This window comes from Saccoglossus kowalevskii, chromosome 1 (genome assembly GCF_978046115.1).
Source record: "Saccoglossus kowalevskii chromosome 1, keSacKowa6.1, whole genome shotgun sequence".
NCBI lineage: Eukaryota > Metazoa > Hemichordata > Enteropneusta > Harrimaniidae > Saccoglossus > Saccoglossus kowalevskii.
Window position 1 is genome coordinate 17821928 of NC_140641.1, and position 11572 is coordinate 17833499.

The window sequence follows — 11572 nt, forward strand, 5'->3', positions numbered from 1 at the left end:
GTTTAACACGACCGTTGACCTCATTAAATAGAATGTGCACGTGACCAGACAAATCTAATTATAATTTGCATATTTGAATATTTTATAGCAACGAACGTACAGTAGCGACATTTCTGAAATATGGAATGGAATCTTCCAAATTGTAGCCAGTCTATATGTATATATGTAGTGAGTGAACTACAGTGGCATACTGGTGTCACATCATGTTTTACTTCTCGCAACATCATTTTTCGAAACACAACTTTATTTTACGAAAGAACCTAGTAGGAGGTGGCTTGGAAGTATTTGGTTGGAAATATAGTTTGAATATTAATACAAAGCATGGAATTTGTTTGAAAGTCGAGAAACACAGTTGTGAAAGTTGGGTGGAAAGTTGAGATAGAGAGAGTAGAAGAGAGTAAAAAAACGTTTTGAAATTGCTGTGATTGTCAAAAAAATTGATGACAGTCAAAAACGTGGTTGAAAACTCGTAGGATTTGGGTAGAAATTCAAAACATTGGAAGTTTAGTAAAATTTGGTTAGATAGAAAGATGATTGAGAAAGCGGACATTCGGTTCGAAAATCTTCGAAAGTTGCCGAAAATGGGTGGGAAGTCTGAAAATTTGAATTAAAATTTGCTAAATTTCATCGACAATTTCTAAAAGTCCAAAATGCCGGTTAAAAAGAAAAAAAATTGGTTGGAAACGCGCGAAATTTGTTTTAAAAGTTGACAATTTGGTTTAAAAGTTGTAGAAGCTGGGAACTGGCGAAAGTTGGCTGGGAAGTAATGAAAATTGGCTGGAAGTTGAGTTTAGTTGATTAGTTGAAAAGTTGGCTGGAGCGTCTAAAACGTCGAAAATCAAAATAGTTGGTTAGAAACACGAAGTTGGGTGGATTTTTGAGAAGAAGTCGAAAAACATGGTTGGAAAGTTAGTAAAGGTGACTAGCAATTCTAAAAAGTCACCTTTCAAATTTATAATGCAAACTAAGCTGTCGACAGCCCTCAGGCCTAATTTATTAGTATTTAGAAGTCAACAAAATAAAGGTCACGGACTCACGTGCTCTTTTCGCCGTTCTTTCGTGCAGATATTTTCAGAGTTTTAAACCGGCGACCAACATTAGTAAACCTTAAAGCGTATTTATTATTACTGCAGTATAGCATGTTTTGTCGGTCATCGTCGAAGTGAATCAATATAATTATGTCATCCTGTCGCTGTGAATCAGAAAACGCCCACGACAAATCTGTGATTGGCTGACTACTTCGTGAAGTTGCATGAGCTGTCAATCATTCTCCGTTCAGTACCAGTGGTAAACCACGTAATGTCCGTTTACAAACTCTAACAGTCATCAGGCCACTAATCTTCGCTGAAATACATGGGGTACTTCTTGCAAAAGCCTTCGGCAGATTTAGTACACTAACAAATAAGAATTAGTCTGAATGCAAACTCATTGTAGAAGAAAAGTGTAATTTGATTTTTTTATCTTATACAATTTGGCTCATTAAAGAGCATTTCCAAGTATAAGATACACAAATAAACATTACTCGTTATGCAGGTAAAAACTGTTTTCAGGTTATAAAAACTGTTCACCATAGGTTTGGAATGCAGAAATCTGCCACATCCATTTATTCTAGTGTATAGCTTTCTACGTATAACGCCTATAAGAATTGAGCAATTCTTGTTTATAATGAATTTTATTTTTTCTTGTGGCATTCATCACTATCACCAACTACAATTTCTATTAATTTTCTACTACATGATTGTCATTAATATCAAGATCACGATTTAGTGTGCGCAATTAGGTGACTAGTTATTACACATGCACAATTATTATTATACCAGGCAAACGAAGACATCCTGAATATTTACGGGGTTATTGTCATATTCATTTCTGCATCTGCGCGAGTCATCCACAATCTCCTGCTGACTGGAATCACTTTCAAATTAACGTCTACATTTTGCTAGATTAGAACCTTGGCTTGCTAAATCTCATTTCCGATCTGGAATTTCTGTAAAATATTCAAATATGACAAGTTTCTACCGAGCAACTTCTACACATTTACAAGTATGTATCTTGTGCACTACATTGCGTTTCCTTCATTAACTAGCAACAACCATTTGTGGTATATTCGAATCATGTCAATTCGTTGACCGTACATAGTAATGGCAGGGAAATCACAAAAGATATATACTCATAAAACAATCATGACATGACTAACAATTATCAATTTAAAGCCGCGCTATTGCTGAATAGTGTTAACACAGTTAAAAGTATTTTCACACCTGATGATGCTTCGTCTATCATATCTGTGAACAGGAATCGCGGGTTTATCGGCGTCGTCGGTCTCACTTACCCAATGTTTTGTTGATATATTTGTTAATAAGCACCTCTAGTACGGTGAGAGGAACTGGACCACAAGACAATACTGCATCATGGAATTCTCTGAGGTCGAACTTGTCACCTATGCATGACGTATGAATGTTCTGAATTATTGTATAATCTGGTAATATTAATTGAAACGTTTGTTATACTAGTAGTCAATATTCTGTCGACATCTCGGAATGAATCTATGGTGCTCTCTCACTCTCGTTTTCATTCTCTACAGTTCAAGATGAAATTTTAAATAAAAAGTGAAGTACATCTTTTAATTTGTTTGTTTTTTCATTTAATTACACTAATAAGGCTAGTTACACAAAGAACTATGAAGCTGTTACTGGCACTTATTCAACCTAGAATCTTAAAGAAGTCAGTAAATTCCCAATTCTTCAAGAACGAGCAGTTGCAATATATCATTCCTGTAAAGGACTCCATCTCTCGTTAAAACAACGCAAGAATTGTAATATATGTAAACGGAAGGCATAATTACCGAACTCGTCCTCGCATTTCTTTCGCAACTCCCTTATTTTCAGTTCACCGATTGTGTATGCGCATCCCTGAATTACAAATAAAAACATGATCAGTCACAATAATTGAATATGGCAACACTATAATGCAATGAATAAAATGTTAGGTAAATATACGTACCTGTCCAGGTAAAGTTAAGTATCTTCTAACTTCAATTTCTATTACTTCGCGCGACATGGCAGTATTTTCCTCTATGAACTGCACGGCCTTCTCAAAGCTCCATCCATAAACGTGAAGACCGGTATCGACAACTAAACGACATGCCCTGAAAATTTCCGAGCAATAGCGCCCAAATCTGAAATCGATTAGTCGATAGGTATATAAAAAAAATGCATATCAATTGTGTCTATATTGCCGGAAGCAAGATCGGGAGAGTGACTTACAAAGTATATGGATCGTCGTACAAACCCATCTCTTCGCCAAGAAACTCGGAGTACATTCCCCAACCCTGTATTTGAAATGTAAATCAATAGTAAAAAAGTGTTTAAATAAAGTAATATTACATTAATATAAAATTACTTGAAAACATTGCAAAAATCATCGTTCCGTTCAACTACATCCGGGGTACGTATGTTGCAACATGACAGATTGCATCCAGTATTGTAGGTCATCTTGCAATGCTGTGAGGTATAATCCTCTGATAAATACGCCATCAGATGCCATTGACTGTATTGAGATATTATCTGCAGATTATGAATTTGTAACTAGTAAAAAAGCATGCGCAATCGCCGCGTTCAGGCTAAACCAAGCACGGGCCAGGATTTGAGCTTTGCGTTTGCATAATGGCTAACCACATTGCGTTCATGGACGGAAGGAAACAGTGGTTAGCATAGAATGAGAAGCACCCAAACTTTCACAAATATACAAATCGTCAGTCTGTTTAACTATGCTTACTCAGTAGAGTAAGCAGAAAGGTATGCGTGTTACAATAGTTACAAAAACAATAACAATGCAAATTTAGAAAGTGTAGGTTGCAGAATAAAGGTAAGTGGTACAGAGTTTTATTGCCAGTCAATTTATTTTGCTAATAATGTCTCTTAAAATGTCACACCGAAATAAACAGCTATTACTATAGTAGTAAATCTTCCAAACGGACTGATGATTATACATCCGCAGATAATGACGTCCGCCCGTATTAAGGGTCTGGACCTTCTTAAGCAATGGTCAGATGTAGCTCGTACCTAATCGTTTCTTTGCCCGCACTAATATAAGCGTTCGCGCACGATTTTATTGTACAGACCTACGTTTTTGGCCTCATAGCCCGCCACCATAAGAAGCTGTGCGAAGACGCAACTATTCACTGAACTAGGTAGTTTCGTTTTTCATTGAAGGTCAGTTACATTGTAAGAACGTGACCATTTAATACTCTCGAAATGAAATGGGCGGGAACATGAGGGCAGGAAATTGTTTGATGACAGCATTAGCTTGTCCTGGAATGATGTTTTTTTTCATATTAGAATGCAATTTTGGATAGCGAATTCATCTAAGTTACAGTAAACAGAATAACATACATTTTCACTCTATTCAGATTACACTTCAAATGGCTATCAAGATCTCACTTTGAACGAGAGAAACTACAATTTGTATTTACCCCCTCCAATTATCTTCAGTCGATACTGCCCACTGTCCTATGTAAACGAGGAATTCGGAAGAGTGGATACGATAACGAGAGAATGGCACACTGTTTGAGAGGCACAAACAAGTCAAGTGGTTCTGTCACTCTCGAAGCTCTGAAGGAGATATCAGCGCATGTTTGACTTTGAGTAGTCTTTTAGGAGTATGACTCCTAAAATCAAAAACAAGTAAGATTTCATTCACCTCTATATATCCAGTGTGCATAGGAAATCTTGAAGGCACTATTCCGTAAAAACGATCGTCTTTGAAACGTCTGAATCCAGGAAGATAGTCCATGAGAACACTGTATGAACTTTGTAAATGATGACCAGGCTCTGCTTCATGTAAACATAGTGACATCATTTCAAACATGGGTCTGCGAGTTATATAAATTAAAAATCAATATAATTAATTCAGTCGGTCATTTGTGCTTCAGGAGTTCCGGAAGATCAGGTCAAAGTTGCCGATTATATGCTCATAAGTTTTGCTAATGTCAAGAATATGAGTTACTCTACGTATTCAAGTTGCAAAAAGCGCGACAATGACAACGTTAAAACATACACACATGTCAAAAGCAGCATGTCTGCATTTTAGCTATAGTTACAGTCGAAGTTGAATTAAGATGATAAGTCGACAATCTAATACACTCATCTCTCTGCACAAATATTAACGAATGTATTGTGTGCAATTCACACATATACTGAGGTACTTGTAACATACCTTGCTTGAAAGTTATGACAATTGACGTTAAACACTCCTGGTTTACTTCCATCTGCAGAGGGCCCAAAATAAAATGCGGCACTTAGATGTTCAGCATTCGTAGATATTTCCACTATTCTGAGAGCATAGCAAAAAAAATTCTTATTATTTATTTTTCAATTCATATCCTAGACTATTACGCAATTGAGCATGTCTGGTAATCAAAATGCGTATTGGCAATTGGAATACAGTACCTCATCTCTACATTCGGCATACACTTGAAATACTTCGGCAGAACTTGCTTGACTTGTTTAACTATCTTCTCATAACCTTCCAACAACTCGTTCTGACAATTTAAGATAACAGCGTCACGTTTATTAAACACGATCACTTGTTTTCCACGTTTTTCCCCCTGCAACATCATAGTTCCATCGACCTATTAAATGCTTAATAATCCGTTGTGCGAATCGTGAACTTAATGAAAACAATCTAACCTAAACGTCGTACTGGCCACGCCTGTAAAACATGCGCCCAGTTATGTCACATGTCAACGGAAAAAAAACGATTTCGATATGTGTACAAGGTATAAATGCAAACGAAGATCTAAGCAGTCAGATTTATTTGTATATCAGGCAACAACAATTAATAGAATAAATCGCTATTCTCTTTACTGGATTTGTTTTTAAAGAAAGCGTCATCACTGCAAATGCCCCTCGAAAGATGTCTAGCAAAACCGAGTTTGGTATACAGCTTCAAATTATGTTTCCGTGCGCATGTTTAAAACTCATGCAGTAATAATACCAAAATAAATCTCTCCACACCATATTAATCTCATTTAATCGAATCATACGTTTCTTTTGTCATGTTTTTCGTCACCGTTGTGTATTTGGTGGCGAATTTTCACATGTGTATTACGTTCTACAGGTAATACATTTTCAAACGTATGGTGTATCTTTTCATGTTTTTTTTTTCATTTTTCGGCGTCGTTAAGACTTATTCAAGAAGTGATCACCACTCCTCGGTGGGAGGTAACAATGATGTGACAGTATCAACCTACCTTCGTTTTGAAGTAAAAACGTTTCTCATTTCTTAAATACTCAAAAAATGATTTGATGTCGCCTTGGAAACCAACCTGCTTCATTACCTGCGCATGAAGAGAAAACAATCAGGAAATAGCCATAGGTTCAGTTGTTTTTACAATATAAATGAATATTCAAAAATATGAATAGATAATATAAATGACCATAGAAATTAATGCAGCTTACCCGATGCATATTTTCTTTAATTCGTTTCACCTCTCTGAACCCTATGTTATGGACCTCCTCTGCTGATAGGTCACAGGTAATATGGAACTTTAGCGATTCCTCGTAAAATGCCTTGCCATTTGGTAATGCCGATGACCCCATATTTGTTCGAAGGTGATTAAAGTATTCCTGCATGTAAATTTAAATTAATGAAAGAATAACAACACGTTTTAATAAAAATAAATAACATTACGATACAATACTGGGTACTGGACAACAAACGTGTTCGATGCAGCCAAAGAAGTATGTAACATTGATATCAGCATACTGACACTGACATAAACTTAGGTCCTAAAGTCACTCTTATCACGTCGATACACAATCAAATATAGTATTTACTTCAGTTACACCAATCAACATATTAATCATCCTTCAAAGAATAGATCAATACATCTCACACTTTCCATAAACATATGAAGTAATCTATCTAGCCATACGTGATGCATGTAAACTTACTTTTTTCAGAAAAACCACTAATGTCTTGACAGACTCTTGAATATTATTGACGATTAAGTGAATGCCCTGTGATTTGATCTCTTCTTTTCTGATACAATAGACAGAGAAATCAATGTAGTTCGTAAATTGCTATACACTTTGTGAAGTGACCAATGCTATTTTCATATGATATTGATCTTTGACAACACAAACGAGCAGTTTATGTAACATTTTTGCTCAGCAGATCATGGTGAGGCACACACTAGTTGGATGAATTGTTCGCAGTGAATGAGAAATATCACAAATATATTGTTTGTGTTGTAATCCCAGTTTTAATGATTTTAATTCTGCGACGGGACGACACAGTTCACCATCTTGCAAATCCAACAATATAATGAAATTAACCCATCCGCATTCTTCTATATGAAAGACGTATGTAGGTGTACGAAGAGTAATGAACACATACTGGTTCAAGGTATAGATGTAGGTTCATGGGAACTAAAGGTATGCAATTGTGATTATTTATTCGCACTAGCAAGTAGTAGCTAGCGATAGCCAAACTACAACTGGCGTTTGTACTTTAACAGTTTACGTTGACGTGGAATGAAAGGTGTTAAAATCAAGAAGATATTTTAGCTTCAAGATCCAACATGAAAATGTTTGGGATCACACACTGACATTAAACAATACGCCGAGAAATGTATCAAATTGTTCCACGCACTTATACACAGCCTGTACATTTAAACAAATCCGTAACAATGCCTTTTTATTGGCAATGTATCAAGAGTTTCACTATGTTTCTAAGCTGGGTATATATTTTCATGTATGCCAATTCAATCATAGAATTGTCGAAGCCTATGATTCTACGTACATCATATTACCATTCTGAAATGTTGTGAAACATTAGCCTTTTTGTAAATCTAGCAAGTCGATAATAAACATTTCATCAACATTAAGAGAAACCTTTACCTGTCTTTAGGTATATTTGTCAGCTCAGCTAATTTCTCGAATGGGGTGTAAAAGGCGGTATCCTTTGGGTCCAATAGGGAGAACTTCTCATTGCTTTCTGCCATTCCTTTCTTAAGAAAAAGAAAAAAGGAGAAAATAGTTTAACAGCATAGCTATATTAAACAAGAAATAAATAAAAGACTAAAATCTTTTTGTTCTCACCACACAGTTGACATGGTGTGTCATTCCTTCCTTGATTCCTTGTTTGAAAAGTTGAATAAAACAATTCATCTGAAAAAAAAATGTGATAATGATCATACATACAGGGAGATTTAATGATATCAAAGACGAAAATAACGTTTTTTTGCCCGAATCGGTAATTGAAGTCCAGAAATCCATCCAAGGTATCTACATACATGCACAGTATTAAAGCAATTGAGCTGGTAGTTGATTGTGGGATTCACACCCACATCGACACTGTGGAGCCTATTCAGTAGGCATCATAACATAATTATTTTGCACTATTTGTTAATTGGGTCATGAAACAAGTTTAATTATTACTGTTTCGTTCCTCGCCGCCCGTATACCGTATAGTAGATTGGTCGCATAACGCCCCTACAAACAGTATAGCTCGATTTACACAGGATCAACTTTTATGTGTGGACAGTACATTCGTAATGTTTTGAGAATTTACATAAGCAGCATTTTGTCATTCCAGGATAAGCTTAGCTCATATAGTTTACTATGAATATGAAGCAGAGGGTTGATGTGCTCACCCTAATGAATTATGTATCAAACTATCCTGGTCCCCCGTACTGAACACTGTCACACAGCTATATCACACTTTGCTTTCAACATTTTAGTCATACACTCATTTTCTATTGTCTTTGAATATACCCTGCTATAATGACAAATTAATTCATCGATGGAAATGATGTTATAGTAAGAACATGGTTACACACACATTGAATCAGACGATCGGATTAAAAAAAAATACCTGCTCAGGGAACTTTTCATATCTTGACAGTAACTTGTTATAATCGCCTTCGTTTTCAAATTTCATTCGATTGATGACGCGGGCAAAGTAGAAACGACCATCTTCGGGCGAATTGAGGCACAACAGATAACTAGACGCGATATTAGGAATAAGAATTACAAAAAAATAACACATAGTCCTTACAATGAATTATTTATGAAATATAATATTTGAGTGTGTGTGTATATATACATCAATTTTGTGAGTATATATTGCCATATTAGAGTATGTACGAGTCACGTATTATACAAAAAGAGCAGACACATTGTCAGCTACACGTGTGTTAAACAGCGCCATGGTGGTTTGCACAGCGCACTGAAAAATGAATGGGCCGCTAATAATGATTCATTGAAAACACACCGTCTACATGACATCATTCAAGCAGATCAAACGTTTGGGGATACAGCGACGTTAATCCGAAACAGAAATAGTAACAACACGCGTATGGCCGATGAATATTATACAGATCTAGCTGAAATAGTAACAACTTGCCCCTTAAATTTAATTCCCGACAGGAACATGTTGAGTTCTTCTTTCAATATAACATAATTTCTCCAGTCTTCTGCGTCCATGTCAGATTCATCGTGGCAGTTCAACTGACGTAAGAACTCTTCGCCTTGTTTCTGTTACAACAAGCAAATATAAAACCTTAATAAAAAGCAAACATGTAGCCCACAAGTTACATGTAATTTACTAACATACTAGAATATTCGGAAAGCGAAATGTAATGTATTATATTATAGTAAGATTCCATGTTAGAGTTAAAGTTAGAGTTTTATAACTGCAATTGGCCACGTGACCCATTTTCCTGGACGTGTGTTCCTTTCTGTAACCCCACGCTTAGTATTTGTCTTTCCATGTAGATTAGTATTCGTAATACTTGTTTTACGATTTGCATTGGCAGATTGCCAAGTTTCTTATATGCATATCAGTAACACCCATTGTTCAAGCGTTTAAGCGTGTGTAATTAGCTAACAGGCAGGCATTTCTGATCTTTGAGCTTAGATAATTGTACTTATTAGAGCCTGGGGGAATTAATAGTTTTCACCAATCCTCCATTACTGGCACACCAGAGAACGAGCACTGAATACCAGCATAAAAAAGGATCAAGCCCACATTGGAAGCGCAAAGGTGATTTAAAGTGCCTTCACACGGCGAAACCCGTAATTGACAGGCATCTTTGGACATTGAATGGAGACGATGGATGGAGGCCATGGTGAAGCGTTTGGCTTCTCTGTTGTGTGTCAATAAGTTCATTTGGTATTTGAGATCAAAAACATCGTTTCAAATAATTACAGTAGCAGTTCATTAGAACCGTTCACCCATAACTCTAATTCTAACTCTGCCCCTTCAGTCCCACCCCAGCACCCCTCCTCCATTTCAATTTGATATACCAATATTTGGGTATAAATATTTGGAGGGGCATATTGAATTGCATTGGGCGACTAGTGTTAGGGTTAGGGTTCAGGTTGAGTTAGGGTTGCAGGCTGAGGAAACCCCCACCCCACCCCACCAAATGGCGATACAGCCAAATATACTAGATCCTGCTACTCCACATTACGCATCGCTACGCTACGACAAGTCCATTGCTTACCTTCATACCATCATACGTTTCGAGCGTATGACAATCCAATTGGTCGTCGTAAACATGGCACCCCGTCAGCGTTGCGAATTCGGGTCTGATTTTCAATCTCCAGTTCCAATAGACATCAGCCAGCTGGCGAACGGCGCTACTAACCCCTTCCTTATGGTGGCAGAATTGTAACGCTTCCGACATCTTGTACGTCTACACGGTTACAGGTTATTTAAATAGATAAATACAAGCAATGTGTACTTTGAGATCAAACAATTGGTCGGTAAATTATTAAATTCGCATTGGTGGCCATATTGTCAATGACCTGGATAGCGTGGGCGTTACACACAAGGTCACGAACTCACAGTGCACTGACAGTGTTTGAGATGCCGAATTCTCAGTACCTCGAATACGCACATTGCCTCTAGATGGCGCTAGATTACGATGCATCTTGGGTAAAGGTCGACATTGTTTACATTATGTCACCGAGTAGCCATAGATACGTACATAAAGAGTTTGCTAACGGTACGCGTTTCCTGCATTTATTATCGTTTTTAAGTGCGAGGCTGTCGACTGTTATTCCCATACTGCTAAGTTAGGACGTCTCGTCAAGTATCCATGAATGTCCGGTTTAAAATGGGTGAAATGGCCAAGAAATAATCGTAAAAGAGTAGCTCGTTGGAAAAGAATAATAAGGAGAAATGTAAAAACAACTACCGGTAACGAGAATAACGTTTTGAATGAACTGAAAGTGACAACAAGAACCAGACTGCTCCAGACACTTTGATTCGGACCAAATTACTGAACGTGGGGCGGCAGTAGGGGACCCGGAGTATTTTGCGTGGAACAACTGGGGTAAACCGGCAACAACTACGGTCAACAGGGAGTTGGAAAACTTATGTATTTTAATAAATTATTAAATAATAAAATGTTAAATAACTTTTCTTTTACCCACCCCCCCTTTCTGGTATCGATTTACTTGAAAGTAATAAACGGACGTTGGTTGGTATGAAGTTTTGTACGATGTTGTGAATCAAGATCTGTTAATAATTTCATAAGACTCTTCTCTCAGCTATTTAT

The 11572-nt window shown here is 36.8% G+C and overlaps 1 protein-coding gene across 1 annotated transcript; it reads right to left on the minus strand.

Annotated features, from left to right (window-relative positions):
- Positions 1–1744: 1744 nt before the first annotated feature.
- Positions 1745–10885, minus strand: LOC100370690 (uncharacterized). The gene is made up of 16 exons (XM_085499737.1): positions 10514–10885; positions 9412–9542; positions 8881–9010; positions 8106–8174; positions 7905–8014; positions 6957–7044; positions 6462–6629; positions 6254–6340; positions 5451–5542; positions 5218–5334; positions 4702–4873; positions 3267–3331; positions 3004–3178; positions 2846–2912; positions 2333–2440; positions 1745–1987 (listed from the first exon to the last, which is right to left on the minus strand). Exons 1-16 carry the CDS (start codon positions 10694–10696, stop codon positions 1968–1970), a joined length of 1782 nt encoding a protein of 593 aa, XP_085355863.1. The 5' UTR covers positions 10697–10885; the 3' UTR covers positions 1745–1967.
- Between the last annotated feature and the right edge of the window lie 687 nt (positions 10886–11572).